This window comes from Rhipicephalus microplus, chromosome 3, assembly GCF_043290135.1.
Source record: "Rhipicephalus microplus isolate Deutch F79 chromosome 3, USDA_Rmic, whole genome shotgun sequence".
NCBI lineage: Eukaryota > Metazoa > Arthropoda > Arachnida > Ixodida > Ixodidae > Rhipicephalus > Rhipicephalus microplus.
In genome coordinates this window covers 271,388,746-271,406,892 of record NC_134702.1, presented here as the reverse complement: position 1 = coordinate 271,406,892, position 18,147 = coordinate 271,388,746, and the positions used below count along the sequence as shown (strand labels likewise).

At 45.5% G+C, this 18,147-nt stretch overlaps 1 protein-coding gene across 1 annotated transcript in view; it reads left to right on the top strand.

Moving 5' to 3' along the window:
- LOC119167957 (vacuolar protein sorting-associated protein 33A) overlaps positions 1-18,147 on the top strand; it is a 177,170-nt gene that overhangs the window by 91,871 nt on the left and 67,152 nt on the right. Inside the window, exons 8-9 of the mRNA XM_037419419.2 lie at positions 6,777-6,867; positions 16,466-16,540. Of these exons, the coding sequence (XP_037275316.1) occupies positions 6,777-6,867; positions 16,466-16,540 (166 nt within the window). The remainder of the gene's footprint in view (positions 1-6,776; positions 6,868-16,465; positions 16,541-18,147) is intronic.

Genomic DNA, 18,147 nt, shown 5'->3' with positions numbered 1-18,147 from the left:
GGCACGTGACACCAAACACCTGAGCGGTGAAATACGAAGCATTGTCCGTGATGAGCCTTTCCGTGAAGCCGAACCGGCAAAACACTTCCTGCAGCTTCTCAAGCACCGCTCGCGCTGTCGCCTTCCGAAGTGGGAAAAGTTCCACCCATTTCGAAAAGTGATCAGCGACTACCATCAGGTGAATGAACCCCTGCTTACTTCTGGGAAATGGTTCCATTAGATTGCAGGTGGCCACTTGCCACGCACGCTCACTGACAATCTGTTTCATCAGACCGGGCGGTTTGCCACCCCTTGATTTCACCGTTTGACAGACGCGGCAAGAACGGCAATAGCGAAAAATGTCTCGTTTCATGCCTGGCCAGGTCACAACGCGGCTCAGTTTTTCAAAAACTTCCGAGCCACTCAGGTGACCGGCCATGGGTTCGTCGTGAGAGGATCGCAACAGTGCGGCTCTGAGACTTTTGGGCATAACCACCTTAAACGGGTCAACGGACTCGTCGTCAGTGGCTATATACTTCAGCAGAAGCCAGTCATGGTCCAACAAAATGAATCCGCCGGGGACTCAGCGACACACGCTCTTTCAGCCCCCTAATCGTGCCCGCCGCAAAACAAGCAGCGTAACGGCGCTCCGCGCCTCTTCAAGACGGTTTATCGGCGCCCGCCGCAGAGCAAGCAGCGTATACGACGCTCTGTCCATCCGAGACTCGAAATGGATCACTTTGCGGAGCCTTCAGTAGCTCTTCGCTGCCGAAAGCGATTCCCATTCTCCCAAATGGGGGAGTCTGGTATGGCGCCCACTCAGGACCGCAGAAAGCGTCGCGTGCACGGCGTCACGGGTTCGCTCTCGGCACGGTGGCCTTCGGAAAGTTCCCCCGCTCGGCCGCTAAGCAGTGCCCCGCTTACCTGGATAGCAGCCAGTCTTCCTCATGGGGATTCCCCTTTTCGCCGCTGTTTTGCCCCCAACACTTGCATGTGCTATGGCACCGCTAGCGGCCGTCACACCGAAATCCAGGTTCTCGGCAGACAACAGCGGGCACGAGATAGCGTCTCAGCTACCACGTAGGTTGTCTATTCACCACAAAAGGGGGTGACGACACGGACAGGCGCCGAAGGGTGCCCGTCGATAGAGGCGGTGGCCTCTTTGTGCAACGCAGCATGCCACGAAGCAGGCATGTTGCGACGAGCCCGAATCGTGCAGGCGAACTGACTCGCTAAGAGCAGTCAAAAGCTTGGAGCTTTTGATACCGCGTTGGGCGCCAGTGTGGTGTTCACGCATCCCGAAGGAGTACGGCCACCAGTGTGGGTCCGGTCTTAGTGAGCCGCAGGGCACGCGTTAACCGTCGCCGTGGTGAGAACACGATACTGCTCAAAGTCGCAACACTTTATTGTGGCAACACCAAATGCAGTACAGCCCGTTGCAAAGGCACGGTGGGAAAGCAAATAGGCTTACCCACGCCACGGGCATAAAAGTACTACACAGGGTGCCACGAGCACGTCTCCGCGGTAAAGATGATCCACGGAGACACCGGGACTAAGGCCCGGTTGCTCGAGCGAGGGCAAAGGCGCTCGTGTTGGCTTTGGAGGGAGACGGGTCGGCAAAGCTAGGCCATGCACTAGGACACGTACCACCCTTCGGCCGTGCGTACGCAGTGGGGCAACAAAAGGTGAGCGTTCGCCTGGGCGCAAGGCGCCGTCAGCGAAGTCCGACGAGCCCCGAGGGACGGGAGTCGATGGACAGAAAAGATTTCGTGGCTCACCGTCTGCAGTCCCGAAGAGTATCTGTCTCCCCGCTCTCGACACAGCGCGCGAAAACCTCTCGGAGACTCCGCGCGCGGCGCCACAGTCAACATCCGCTACCGGGTCAGGGGGTTGAATGTCACTCCGCTCTCCCAGCGCGGCAGACAGCAAAAGAGGGCAGACATGTCGGGACATGAGAACGGCAGATAAGGCGGTAGCCTCAATTCCCACAGTGCCACAGTGGAGTTCACGAACTGTGCGAGTGTAGAGACATCGCAGATGATAGGCCCACAGCGAGCAAAGATCTCAAAACTGCCCGCGCCAATCGACAATGGCTTCCTGCAAATACGAAACTTTAAGGCCCAATGACGTGCACAGGATTTTCGAGCAACGACGACAGGATTTGCGGTCGCAAAGGGTCATTCGTTGCTACCCTGTCGCAAGTTTCTGGAAAACCAGAAAAAATTGCTTGTCGCTCAGAAATGTGGCAGCTTGGGCTAGTTGGTATGACATGACGATAGTTATAGCACGAGAACAGAACATCGACACAGAGACAAGAAGGACACGAAGGACATGAGCACTCGTGTCCTTTGTCTCCTTCTTGTCTCTGTGTCTTCGTTCTGTTCTCGCGCTATAACATATCGTCGCTCAAAAAAAATCATGACGATTTCGCCAACATGGTAGCACCCCTCAATTCCCGCTTCGCTTGTTCGCCGCACGCACAGGAACTTCTCATATGGAAGCGAGGAGGTGGCCATATATTGTGGTTAATCTTGTTATCGACGCTTTGTTTTGATGATTCAGGGGCAGCTTGCTACAATGTCAACGGCGTCCTCGTGCGAAGTTGCCCCGAAGTTGGCAAAGTGCGTCGTGGCGTCGTAGCACACGCTTCTGAGCACCCCTGGAGGTCACAGCAGTTGCGGTTAAACGATTGAAAGAAAAGATAGCCACAAAACGCTTTTATGGCGGACAAAAGCTAACCTTTCTTTCTCGGTAATTTTTACGAACGCTCGAAGTTTTATGCCTAAACGCGATCACTTGTCTCATCTTGTCAAGTCATCAGATAGCAGTATTCTTATACTAACGAAAACGTGGCTAACAAATGACGTCACCAACGCGAAAGTGCTCGCCGATCTACCGGATTTCAATGCTTATTGAAAAGACCTCACAGGCTCTTGCGGGGGTGGTGTCCTCATTGCAATCAGTAATCAGTTGTCATGTTCCGTTATTAACATCGACTCAGACTTAGAAATTTTGTGTGTGTTGGTTCAGGCACTGCCACAATCTGTATTATTAGGTGTTTGCTATTGGCCTCCACATAACAATCCTAACTTTTCTCGCGCACTTCAAAGCATTTTAAACCAGCTTACATAAAAGTATCCTAAAGCTGACATTGTTCTTTTCGGTGATTTCAATTTTCCTGGTATCAACTGGAAGATGACACTTCTACCACTAACCCAGCAGAAACTAGTGATTTTCTTAGTGTTGTTCTTGATTACAGCCTAAAACAGTTAGTAACGGAGCCAACGCGTGTCACACGCGATTCCTCTAATATTTTGGATCTAATACTAACAACTAGTCCCGATAGCCTGTCTTCAATTCACTATCTCCGTGAGATCAGTGACCACAAAGTTATACATGCAGACTTTAGTTTCAGCCCTGTTACTCGTCACATACACGAGAAAGTTATGACCTTATATGATAAGGATAACCACGATGCTATAAATAATGAACTTACAGTATTTCTTCCGACATTTCAGTCTAAAATTGACCACTGCTCTATTCAGGAGAACTGGCTAGTTTTCAATCAAAAGCTGACTGACCTAATAGCCAACTTCATTCCTAAAACCACTATTCGTGTTAACAGTCATAAGCCATGGTTTAATAAGTCTTTGCACCGACTAGACAACAAGAAAAAGCGTACATTTTGGACTGCCAAGCTAAAAGGAAACTACCACAACTGGGATAAGTACTACGAGGCTGAAAAAACCTATCTGACGGTTATCTGTGACACTAATTTCAAATTTTTTAACGATTTGCCCAATATGTTAACTAATGATCCCCAAAAGTTCTGGCAGGTAATTAACCCTAAAGCAGTTATCGTCTCCACTCTTACTAACGAATCTGGAGAGGTTCTTTCAGATACAGAGTGCGCTGATGCTTTCAATAACGCCTTCTCATCTGTATTTACTAACGAACCAAACGCTCCCTTACCTGTATTTTCTTCTCATATCACTCTTGCCATGCCTGAAATCACTTTTACTGCTGACGGTATCTCATTCCTCATTGAAAAGTTAAAGCTATCATAAGCATCTGGACTAGATGGTATTAATGTCAAACTGTTGAAAAATATACGTCACATTGCATCATAGTATCTTGTTTTGTTATTTTCACAGTCTCCTTCAACAGGCATCATCCCAGACGATTGTAAAGTGGGAAAGGTCATTCCTGTCTTCAAATCTGGTAACAGGAACTCTCCACTAAACTACCGACCAATCTCTTTGACCATGGTACCCTGCAAACTCATAAAACACGTCATTTACTCTTACGTCATGAACTTTCTCGACTCCCATAACTTCTTTCATCATTGTCAACATGGGTTTCGTAGGGGCCACTCTTGCGAAACCCAGCTTACCATCTTTGTTCATGACCTTCATGCCAACCTCGACATTAACAAACAAATTGATTCTATATTCCTTGATTTTGCGAAAGTCTTCGATAAAGTACCCCACAAACGCTTAATATTAAAACTGTCTTCGTTAAACTTGCACCCATATGTACTTAACTGGATAAAAGAATTCCTCACTAACCGCATGCAATCAGTGTTTACAAATGATAGTTTGTCTGTCCCTCTTCCGGTAACATCGGGTGTACCGCAGGGCTCTGTCCTTGGTCCTCTTTTATTTCTAATTCACATTAATGACCTTCGAATGCACGTATCTTCAAATTGCCGCGTGTTTGCTGACGACTATGTAATTTATCGTACCGTCACTGACCCTTCTGACCAAATGTTATTACAAGAAGACCTCAACCATATTCTACAATGGTGTGATGACTGGCTTACGACCTTAAACTCTACTAAATGCAAAATAATCTTATTCACTCGCCATCTAAACCATCTTCGATTTTCTTATGACATAGCTAACGTCCCTGTCGAATCAGTAACCACTTACAAATACCTTGGAGTCACTCTATCCTACAATTTGTCGTGGAACATTCACATTAAGAAAATCGTATCAACATCTAACAGAACCCTGGGCTTCTTAAAACGCCACTTATGCAGCGCTTTGTGTCATGTAAAACTACTTGCTTATACATCATTACTTAGATCTAAGTTAGAATATGCATCTCCCATTTGGAACCTGCCTGAAGTTGGTCTTACGAATTCCCTTGAATCCACTCAAAATTGTGCAACTAGATTCATTCATGCTTCGTGCTCATACAACATCAGTGTTTCATCCCTCAAAGCCGTGCGTAACTTATCACCTTTATCATGTCGCCGACGCATCGCAACCCTCTCATTATTTCACAAGTTTTTTCACTCTCCACTTAACCACCCTCCTTACATTATCCCTGCAGCTCACATATCTCATTGCACCGGCCATGCGCTCCAAGTTTTTCGCCCGCGTGCCCATACTAAAACATTTTCTGCTTCTTTTTTTCCCAGAGCAGCAAAAGACTGGAATGACCTTTCCCACGATATCGCCACAATCACCTCTCTATCAAGCTTCATGCATAATATTTCAAATGTAACTTCACATTTATCATTGTGACAAAAATATCGATTGTATGTTACCCACCTCTTATGTAATACCCTCTCGGGGGTCTTTAAAGAAATAAAAATGAAATGAAACAGGCAACACAAGGACAGCTTGCAAAGGATAGCGCCATCAACAACTTAAGATGAGTCAAGTGCAGCAAAAAAGCTGTTTTTAAACAGTGTATGTCAATTGGGAAAGGCTAAGCGACCTAACTTTTTTTTTTTCGTTACGGCATTTTCTGCCCATTTCGAAATAAAATTTGCCCCGCATCATAAACACACCCCTTACTTTGCTCCGGTTTTTCATGAAAAATAAGTGTGTTCATTGCGCGAGTAAATTTGGTACTAGCAAAGTAATGCGCATGCATTGCGCATGAAGAATTCGTCAACAGGGGGTGGGTGCTGTAGCCGATGTCCCAAGAAGTGAACTTGTCTGTTTCAAGTATGCAGCGTGAATCCTTGAAGCCTTACCTTGAAGCCTTGAGAAAGACAAGTCCGCTTGTTGAAACCTCGGCTCCATCACCCACCCCCTGTTGATGAATTCCTCGTCTATAAGCTCCCATCTTCCCCTTCCTGCCTTTTTTTTATTGCATTACTTGGGTCACTCCTTGTGCTGTTTTTTTGGTTTTGTTGTTATTTCGAAATTTTTCAATCTTATTATTTTTTTTTTTTTGTAGTTGTCACGGACGACCAAGAAGTTGTGTGTAAGTTTGCATAATTTCAACGTACATTGCGCATTTTGTGCCTTTCTGTCAGTTTATTTCAAGGTACACTGCTGATGGAGCCCCGCCGCGGTGGTCTAGTGGCTAAGGTACTCGGCTGCTGACCCACAGGTCACGGGTTCGATTCCCGGCTGCGGCGGCTGCATTTCCGATGGAGGCGGAAATGTTGTAGGCCCGTGTACTCAGATTTGGGTGCACGTTAAAGAACCCCAGGTGGTCAAAATTTCCGGAGCCCTTCACTACGGCGTCTCTCATAATCAAATAGTGGTTTTGGGACGTTAAACCCCACAAATCAATCAATTACACTGCTGATGAATTTAAACAAGTCATCAGGCTTTCTGTTGTAACTGCTGGAATGCACTACTGCTTCATGTCACACCATCATATCGTGACGAATCTCCTCTCCGAAGATAACGTTGGCTCTCATCTGTGCGTTTGAGCTGAAATGATGCCCATACGACCTGAGCTGAAGACATTTCAAATGAAAGCATGTGCATTACATAGCCCTAAATTGTATTGTTCTCATTGCGTGAGTGTTGTGCATTCTCGTATTGCAGGTGCGTCACGACGCCAAGACCATTGGGGAGATTAAGCAGTTTGTGGACCGGCTACCCAGCATGCAGCTCAAGCGCAAGTCTCTTGCCAACCGTCAGTCCACACTATGCTGTGTCTTTTTTTTTCATTTACCTATTTGTTTATTTGAAGGTGAAGCTGAAGATTGTTCCTTGAAGGTTACACGTTTATCTAGCACACTTGAACTGGTATGGTTCCTTACCGCAAATAAGAAATGGCCAAGCAGACTAGCACAAGAAGACTTCCCCGTAATGCGCTATAATGCCAGTTCAAGTAGGACAATCCTATGTGCCTAATCTTCAACATTTGTGAATATCAGGCATAGCCCTTGAAACAAAAGTTACTGAAAGAGAAAATTTGTTACCATCACTGCCCTAATATTTGTCAAAGCTAGTTTCTTCCTCCTAAAATTTATCAAGTCATCATCATGTGCTGTGTAACCCGAAGTTCTAAACCGGCACTTGTGTTTGCACTATATTTGTGTCCTGATGCTTCCACAGCAATTCATTTCATTTCCAAGATTTATTCTCAAATACTCTAAGACCTCAATAGCCCGCCGCGGTGGTCTAGTGGCTAAGGTACTCGGCTGCTGACCCACAGGTCACGGGATTGAATCTCGGCTGCGGCGGCTGCATTTTCGATGGAAGCAAAAATATTGTAGGCCCGTGTGCTCAGATTTGGGTGCACTAAAGAACCCCAGGTGGTCAAAATTTTTAGAGCCCTCCACTATGGCGTCTCTCATAATCATATGGTGGTTTTGGGACGTTATATCCCACATATTAATCAATAATAAGAACGGAATCTATTGGATACCTTGTTCTCGGTATGAGGTGACACGAAGCGATGACCAATTTTATCATTTATTGATTGCTGTTCAAACAGTGGGCAAGTAATAAGCACCAGCTTGAATTAAAGAGGGCAATCACACCTGCACAGGCACTATCGTGTTGGTTTGCCACCACATTCATCAGTAGCTACCCATTGAACGAAAGCTTGTGACGTACATGCGGATCATAATTAGTGTGTCAAATATCGTTGTGACATAGGACATGCCAAGCAGTCTTGGCAATTATGATGCAGTTACAAACAGAACTATGTGTTGCTTACGCCACATGGCTTTCACCCTGCTGTAACCAGCTTGTGGGATAAAGCCGAGGCTTCCTGGAGCCCCCCACTACGGCGTCTCTCATAATCAAAGGTGGCTTTGGGACGTTAAACCCCACATATCAATCAGAGCCAAGGCTTTGGATTTTCAGTCATGGTTATTTTGCTGACTGTCATATCTTGGTGCTGAAATGACTCTTGGAAATGCACAGGTCCATCCTTTCAGTTGGACTTGGTGGTTTTACAGCAAAAGCTGTATATGGCTAGGCAAAATCAAAAACTATTTGCCACGAGTTTCGATAACAGTCTGCATTGGCTGCGCCGTCAGTTATGGTGTTCTCTATGTCACACCCAAGTGCGTACATCATTGAGACCGTCGTTAGTGATGCCATTCTCTGCTTCATTCCCCAGCACACAGGCCAATGGCTGCACTATCAGTGACATTCATCGCTTCACTATCGTGTCAGCACAGCAGTTCCAGCTTACAACTTTCACGTAGAGAGGGTGCAAATTGTAGGAACGCCCAAACAGCAGACAACATTCCATGAACAGTACCGACAGCCAATCCGTGAAAAAATTTCTGTTCACTGGGCCAATGCAGCAGTCTGGGCTACAGGCCCAGGTGGCAAAGCGCAAGTAGTAACTGCGCACTAAAGATCTTGAAGTCTTTCGAGTGGAATGTGAGCAACAACAGCCAGCCGAAGAAGCAGCATTGTGGGCAGAGCAGCGTCATTGTAGCAATGGCGGGAATGCGTTCACCGGGCCCACCGTTCGCTTTCAGTGGGAGTTTTTTGAGCCGCACTTTGGCTTCGGCTGCGACGTCTGCAACTACCTGTAGCCGCCAGTGCCAGCTTTGCTAGTTAACTATCTGTACAGAGGCAGGGATATTCATTGGTCAAGCTTCCTAGGGTCAAGACGTTGTCTTTTGATGATTACGATGAAGAACAAGCATGTTCCAGGCCATCACGGCACAGCACATGCTACGTACTCATTATATGCTACGACGATGATCCTGGACAAAGACTGGCTTTTGCAGCTACGATATGCTCTACGATGCATTTCCTATGAATAGAAACAGCCAACAACCACTAGAGGAGCATGCATAGACCTCGTCTTGGCCGACTTCAGGCTAGATCTGATATCACAAAGCAGCAATAATTAAGGCAAAACAATATTCGCAACTCAACGCACATATGACAATAAACGTATATAACTGGTACACCACTTTGTCACTAATTTACATGCATAAGTGGTCAACATCACAGGTGATTTATAATAACACCGAATGATCGCTCTGCTTCACCCACTCATTATTATTCTCTTTGTTGGTATGCTGTGGCTTTTTTTTTTATCTGCAAGTGTCACTGTAGGTCGAAGATGTGCTACATGTAGAGTGCGAAAATGAATAACCAAAGCAAACTCACAGAAAAGAGTTGAAGAGTGCTATCCTAATATATTCAGAGCTTCAAAGTGATGTAGGAGCCCCAATTTGCAGTCATGCTGGGACCGTTCTTTACTTTGACTGTGTTTTTTTTTTTTTTTCTCTGCTTAAGATCCAAGCCACTACGAAAAACATGTTCTGTCACTTTGCTTATCAATTTTTTTGTTTTTTTTGTGTATGTTCAACACATTCTCCTTAGCGCTTTCATTACAGGGAAAAAAAAAGTCTGGTTGGTGTTAGTCTTTACTGAAAGCTGCCTTTATTCGTCACGAAAGATTGTCTTGCTGATATTACTAAGCATATGATTTTTTAGACATAATTGTCTTCACCATTGTGAGAAAATGCATGTCCAGATACTGTCCGAAAAATCAAGTAATCAATCAATAAATGGGTAATCAATCCAACCAATGAGTCAACCAGTCGTCTAATCAGCCAACCACTGAGCACCATTTCTGGGGAAAATTCAGCTTTATAGGAATAGCAAGGCTGGCACCAACAAAACTGTTGTCAAGTTGCTTAGAAGCAGACTTACATTTTTTTCTCACGGGGTCATTTTATAGAAAATAAACTAGCAGCATTTCTACATCTTTGTTGAAGTTGAAAACTCTTTTCTGGTTATTTAATTTGGGTGAAGTTCTTGCTGTTTTTTCTGTAAGACTAACTGAGATACAGGGCATTAACGTTTTAGTGCGAAAGTGTTAAAGAGCTAATTTCACAAAACTTTGTCTGTGTAAAGTTCCGGCAAGAACTGTGTTTGTAGTAGGTGTTCTAGGATATTTTAAAACACACAATGCGTGTAAAGTCATTTGTTTTTTACGGCACATGATGACGCGTGCACCAAGCCTAATCATTGAGAAGGTGATGCAGCCCATTTATGCTCTCACGTTCTGCTCTTGAAACGAAGCTCATGACTTTTATCAAGGGGCATGATGGAGTTGTAAAAATTGTGATGTGGCTGTGTAAATATTGTTACTGAAGAGAAGAGACGCTGTATCGATGAGGCTGTGGATGAAATATATTTCAAACCAGCAGCAGCGGCGTGACCGGTTGACCAGACACCGAGCGGAGACCACTATTCGTCCTCTTCATCAGGCACACATGCGCATTGTCCCACAAAATGTCAACATGCATGTAGCATATGCGGCGATGGCGTAGTGGATGCGGCGATGGCGTAGTGGTTAGAGCATCCGCCTCGCATGCAAGAGGTCCGTGGTTCAAATCCCGGTACCGCGCAGTTCCCAACCGGATTAAAAAAAAAAAAATCCGCGTGCTGATGGAACTGCATTAAGAGGCCTGGGGTGCGGCCTCACCGCAAACACCGCCGAGAACGCACTCCCTCACCAGAGAAGGATTGGCCACCCTGTTGCAGTATCTGGCCACTACCTCCCACATGATTACGTCAAATAACTCACGGCCCTCAGTCCCCAGCAGCTGCGAAGCAACTGACCACGGCGGCGGTCAGATCTGCAACGCAGCAGAGGGTGCTAAGAATCTCTGGATCCGGACAGGCCGCCATTGGAACCTGAACTTGGCAACGTTTAACGCTAGAACCTTATCTAGTGAGGGAAGTCTAGCTGTACTATTCGAGGAGCTAGAGGGTGTTAAATGGGATATAATAGGGCTCAGTGAGGTTAGGAGGACAGATGAGGCCTATACGGTGCTACAGAATGGGCACGTCCTTTGCTACAGGGGCTTGGCAGACAGAAGAGAACTGGAAGTGGGGTTCCTCATTCACAGAAACATAGCTGGCAACATAGAGGAATACTATAGCATTAATGAAAGGGTGGTAGGTATCGTAATTAAACTGAATAAAAGATACAAGATGAAGGTAGTACAGGCTTACGCGCCTACATCCAGCCATGATGACGCTTCAGTTGAAAGCTTCTATGAAGACATGGAATCGGCAATGAGTAAGGTAAAAACACAGTATACTATAGTGATGGGCGACTTTAATGCAAAGGTAGGGAAGAAGCAGGCTGGAGACCAGGCAGTAGGAGATTATGGCATCGGTACTAGAAACGCCAGAGGAGAGCTACTAGTAGAATTCGCAGAACGCAATAATTTACGGATTTTGAATACCTTCTACCGAAAACGAGAAAACCGCAAGTGGACATGGAGGAGCCCTAATGGCGAAAATAAGAACGAAATAGACTTTATAATGAGTGCACACCCTGGAATCGTGCAGGATGTGGAAGTGATTGGCAAGGTACGATGCAGTGACCATAGAATGGTACGGTCTCGAATTCGCCTAGACTTGAAGAAGGAACGACAGAACTTGATACGCAAGAAGCCAATCAATCAGCTAGCACTGAGAGGGAAAGTACAGGAATTCAGAGTGTCACTGCAGAACAGGTACTCGGCTCTCAGTGAGGAAACCAACCTTAGCGTAGATACAATGAATGATAATCTGACGAGTATCATTATGGAGTGTGCAGTGGAAGTGGGAGGCAGGGTAGTTAGACAGGACACTGGCAAGCTTTCACAGGAAACGAAGAACCTAATTAAGAAGCGTCAAATCATGAAAGTGTCAAGTACAACAGACAAAATAGAACTGGCAGAGCTTTCGAAGTTGATTAATAGACGTAAAGTATGCGATGTAAGAAGGTATAACATGGAGAGAATTGAACACGCTCTGAAAAACGGAGGAAGTGTCAAAGCATTGAAGAGGAAACTTGGGATAGGCAAAAGTCGGATGTATGCACTAAGGGACAAAGAAGGCAAAATAACTACCAATATGGATAGGATAGTTAAGATAGCGGAGAAGTTTTACAGGGATCTGTACAGTAGCCGAGACAACCACGACCTTAATACTATAAGAACTAGCAGTAACCCAGATTACACCCCACCAGTAATGATAGAAGAAGTCAGAAAAGCTTTGGAGAGCATGCAAAGGGGCAAAGCTGCTGGTGAGGATCAGGTAACATCAGATCTGCTGAAAGATGGAGGACAGATTGTGTTAGAAAAACTAGCCACCCTGTTTACGAGGTGTCTCCTGGCGGGAAGAGTACCAGAGTCTTGGAAGAACGCTAACATCATCTTAATACATAAGAAAGGAGATGACAAGGACTTGAAGAATTACAGGCCGATCAGCTTGCTCTCTGTAGTATACAAGCTATTTACAAAGGTAATTGCTAACAGAGTAAAGAAAACATTAGAATTCAATCAACCAAAGGAACAAGCAGGATTTCGAACAGGCTACTCAACAATTGACCACATTCATACTATCAATCAGGTAATAGAGAAATGCTCAGAGTATAACCAACCACTATACATAGCCTTCATAGATTACGAGAAGGCGTTTGATTCAGTAGAAATATCAGCCGTCATGCAAACACTGCGGAATCAGGGCGTAGATGAAGTATATATAAACATTCTGGAAGAAATCTACAGGGGATCAACTGCTACCATAGTGCTTCATAGAGAAAGCAACAGAATACCAATCAAGAAGGGTGTAAGGCAGGGGGACACAATTTCCCCAATGCTGTTTACCGCGTGCTTACAGGAGGTTTTCAGAAGCCTAGAATGGGAACAGTTAGGGATAAGAGTCAATGGAGAATACCTTAGTAACCTGCGCTTCGCCGATGACATTGCATTGCTGAGTAACTCGGGGGACGAATTGCAACTCATGATTACGGAGTTAGACAAGGAGAGCAGAAAAGTGGGTCTTAAAATTAATCTGCAGAAAACGAAAGTAATGTACAACAACCTCGGCAAAGAGCAGCGCTTCGAGATAGGTAATAGTGCACTTGAAGTTGTAAAAGACTATGTCTACTTAGGGCAGGTAATAACCGCAGAGCCGAACCACGAGATTGAAGTAACTAGAAGAATAAGAATGGGGTGGAGCACATTCGGCAAGCACTCTCAAATTATGACAGGTAGATTGCCACTATCCCTCAAGAGGAAGGTATATAACAGCTGTATCTTGCCGGTACTTAGCTACGGAGCAGAAACCTGGAGACTTACAAAGAGGGTTCAGCTTAAATTGAGGACGACGCAGCGAGCAATGGAAAGAAAAATGGTAGGTGTAACCTTAAGAGACAAGAAGAGAGCAGAGTGGATTAGGGAACAAACGGGGGTTAAGGATATCATAGCTGAAATCAAGAAGAAGAAATGGACATGGGCAGGGCATGTAGCGCGTAGACAGGATAACCGCTGGTCATTAAGGGTAACTGACTGGATTCCCAGAGAAGGGAAGCGGGTTAGGGGGAGACAGAAGGTTAGGTGGGCAGATGAGCTTAAGAAGTTTGCGGGTATAAATTGGAAGCAGCAAGCACAGGACCGGGTTAACTGGCGGAACATGGGAGAGGCCTTTGTCCTGCAGTGGACGTAGTCAGGCTGATGATGATGATGATGATGCATGTAGCATAATCCCCGGCACCAGAAGCGCCGTCTTGGCACATCTAGATGTCAACGTCAGCGGGAGAGCGGTAAGGCTTCACGCATGCCACATGTACGATATCGGTGATCCGTGGGGCAGTTGAAGGCGATGAGGCAGCAGAAGCGCCACGTGTCATCTTTCTTTTTAACGAGCATAACAGCAGATGCCCAAGGGCTCAAGGAGAGTTCAATAATTCCTTTGGCTAGCATCTTGTTGACTTCTTGAATTACCTTACGCTCAGTGGCAGACACCCGATATGGTCGGCGGTTAATAGGAGGAGAATCAGAAGTATTAATGCTGTGCTTCACGAGGGAAGTCTGACCGAGTGGACTGCTGTCGATGTCAAATATGTCGCGTTAGGAAGCCAGAAGGCAGCACAGGGCGTCGGATTCTGCGGACAACATGGAAGATCGGAGCATGCGTCTGCTGCAAAAGCGGTGACATAGGCGTATATTAAGGGTCGCAGCCTGGCGACTGAAATTCCGTGTGTTAGTATTTGCTGCGTGAAACCGAAATTCATAATGGGCAGACATGGTTCGGTTAGAGGCCATTGTTACGACAGAGTGTGGCACAGTGATGTCGCACGCCAGGAGAACATCAGGAATAGGCGTGACGTCATAATCACTGTCAATAACGAGTAAACTTGTTGCCAATTCAATGAATTTAAGGGCTTTCGGCGGTATCCGACTGAAGTCTGTAGTACAGAGGCTTTTCGGTAGCTCGGGGCGAGAATCTGAAAAAAAAAGGAAGTTCTAAACAGAGAGTGCCAGAGGAACGGTCAATCAGGGCAGAATGCATCGATAAGAAGTGCATACCGAAGATGAGCTTATGAGGGCAATTATTGAGCACGGTAAATAAAACAGGAACATGACGGCGGGCAAGGCTTATACGAGCGCAACACATTCCAATGACGTTCACAGTGCCACTATCGGTGACACGGACCGCTTGTGTTGCGGCAGGCGTGAGAACTTTTTGAGGCAGGGACAGAGACGAGCACTCATTATAGACACCTGAGCTCCGGTGTCAACTAGAGCCGTCAAAGAAAGACCGCCCACATGCATTTCTAGCAAGTTCTTGTTAATAGAGAGCGTCAACGAAGGATTTGGGTCGGTCCCACTTGATGCAGCACTATCTCCATGAGCTGCATAATCTAGTATTTCGTCCGGGAAGACCCATAGTTAGTTGGCGATATATAGCGGCAGGGTTGGGGTGACAAAGAACGGCGGCGTTGTGGTGACGGTGAATGACCGGTAGAGCGGCAATTATATGCGTCGGAAGCAGGATACTCACGGCTCGGCGAATACCGGCGGGGGTCCGTGTATGGTCGAGGAGAGAAAAAAATTGGCTCCAACGGGGGGGCGTCCAAGTGCTGTGGCAGTAGCGAGGGACATGGCCAACTCGGTGACAGCGGAAGCAGATTGGCTTGTCGTCTGATGTTATCCATTTTGTCCGATTGCGGGACCTGGGCAGAAAATATGGGTCATGGCATTGTGCATTCATTGGCATCGGTCTGTAGTCCGGTCGGGAGACGGAGGAGGTGACAGGAAAACCAAGGTTAGCAATTTCTTGCCGCACGATTGCCTGAACAACTGACACCGCCGGAGGTGTTTGCACGGTGCTCTGGTCGAGTGTAAGGGGATGAAATGGTGCCGGATGAGCCGCTTCAAGCTTGCGCCGAACGATGCGTGTAACATTCTCGTGCAAGGGTGGTGTGGCACTGAGATCGGTGCAGGTTCACGTGACAACCGTGTTTGGGAGCCGCGAAAATTGAGGCAGAACTCGACGGTTTTTGGCCATTTTGAAGCGGCGGCATTCCTTGATTATGAGATCAACGGTCATGACGTTGTTGTACACGAGCAAGTTGAAAGCGTCGTCTGCAATGCCCTTGAGTAAGTGGCCCACCTTGTCGCTCTCGGTCATTTGCTCGTCCACTTTGCGGCACAACACGAGCACGTCCTGTATGTACGAGACATACGACTCGGTGGATGACTGTACACGGGGGGCAAGTTCTTGTTGCACGGCAATTTGTCGACCGGACGGGTCCCCAAAGATGTTGTGTAGTCTCTCCTTGAAAGTATCCCAGCTGGTGAGCTCGACCTCATGAGCGTGGAGCCATACACACGGAGTGCCATCCAAGTCAAAGATTATGTTGGCGAGCATCATAGTAGAGTCCCATCGGTGAGGCAGGCTAACGCGCTCATGCATGCGGAGCTAGTAGTCGACGTCAAGGCTGAGCGGAGAACGTACAAGGATCACGGGGGTGGGACATCCCAAGGTACGTAGTAGCTGGCGCTCCAGCTGAAGGCGTTGACGGGTTGTTATCATTGGAAGCCATGGCCGGAAGCTGGACGGTGCGGCCACTGCGAAGCTTCGTAGTGAGGATGGGGAACGTTCCACTTCCACCAAATATGTTACGGAAGAGAAGAGATGCTGTATCGATGAGGCTGTGGATTAAATATATTTCAAACCAGTAGCAGCGGCGTGACTGGTTGACCAGACACCAAGCAGAGACCGCTCTTCGTTCTCTTCATCAGGCACACATGCGCATCGTCCCACAAAATGTCAACATGCATGTCGCAATATCATGAATTTAAGTGTGTCAACAGTTGAATTGCTTTTGGCATGAGCAGTATTGAATATGAGTATGAAATTTTATACGTTTTTTTCTTTGGGAGTGGGCATATTCAAAAGGCACAAATCAAATACACAAAAACATTCTAGACCCTAAAGAATGGTAACACTGCCTGCAGACACTTCCCTGGCTGAAGAGATCAAGAAGGTCACGGACCAGGAGTCCTTTTTTGAAAACCTTGCCGTTGAACAAGGTGAGTGTTGTGTCACTAAGTAATTGCAAATGATAAATTTTAGGTATTTATTTATTTTTATTTTATTTATTTGATACTGTCAACCCGTTGCTTGGGGTCATTACAGGGAGGGTGTCACAAAGCACATAACGTTCGCACAAAAAAGAAAAATTCAAAAGCACATATAAATACGAGATGAATAACCAACAATAAAAAAGAGAAGAAACAAACAACAGTGACTACACACATAAAAATCAACGAATAAATGCTGACAACAGAATTTAGCACGCATCACTACAAAGAAAACCGTCCAATGCATTTTCAAAATCCACTGATGTTGTTTGTTGCTCAACCGCATGGGGTAAACTATTCCACATATCTATTGTGTCTGGGAAAAAGGAGTGGCGGAAAGCATTCGTGCGTGTGAAATAAGGTTAAATTGCTCTACTATTATTAAGACGATCACGTCGTCTTCCAGGGAGCTGAATATATAAATCCTTATTTATCTTCGTTTGCCTGCTTATAATCTTAAAAAGAAATTTGAGGCGATGTTTTCGCCTGCGATATTTCAAAGACTCAAGCTCACAGGACTTTAACAAAGCTGTGACTGAGTGTGTGCGTCGGTATCTACCGCATATGAAACGGACTGCTAATTTTTGTATTCTTTCAAATTTTGTCCACAACACCTTCTGGTGAGGCAACTACACAATACTAGTGTACTCTAAGACAGGACGTATGAATGTTTTGTAAGCAGTTAGCTTTACATCCGCCGTGGCATGTTCCAGTTTTTTCTTCAGGAAATACAGTTTTTTGTTTGCCTTAGAACAGATGTTATCGATATGCGAGTGCCATTTCAATGTGTGCATAATACTAACTCCTAGGTTTTTGAAACAATTGGCATTATTTAAAGGGTGACTTTCGATGTGATACATGAATGACAATTCCCGCCCACTAGAGTGAATATGGGTAAATGTTGTCTTGTTATAGTTTATTTCTATGTCCCATATTATACACCACTGATCTAATGCCTTTAAGCACCTGTTCAGATTAATTTGGTCACCTTTGCAAGTAACTGGGGAATAAATCAAGCAGTCATCTGCAAAAAGTTTTATTTAAATGGGAGCCTCAACTATTGAACATAGATCATTAACAAATATCAGAAAAGGAATTGGTCCTAAAACAGATCCTTGGGGATCTATTTATTAAGTGAATAAACGTCGAATTGAATCCTAATAGTATATATATCACATGTTTCTTACAAAAGCTAGCATCTTTGTCATGATTCAACCAACTTGAACAATAAAAAAAAATTTGAACGATGCTTTATTGCAAACATCTATATTTTGTGTTCAAAGGGAAGTGGAAGCAACTTTGAATAATAACAGGATGGGACATTTGGTAAAGTGCAAGTAATAACCTTTAAAATATGTTACGTTTTAAATTTTACTTTCCTTGGAGCATATGAGCCGGTGTAGCAAGCGTTCAAACTTAAAAATGATGAATCAGTATGAGGGTATTGTGGCTTTGTGGCAGTGCTGATTTGCCCAGGATAGGTATATTCATGGCATAGTATTCCTTTCCTGCGGTGAAACCTCTTTGCAGAAGGTCATATGCAGATTAAAATACTA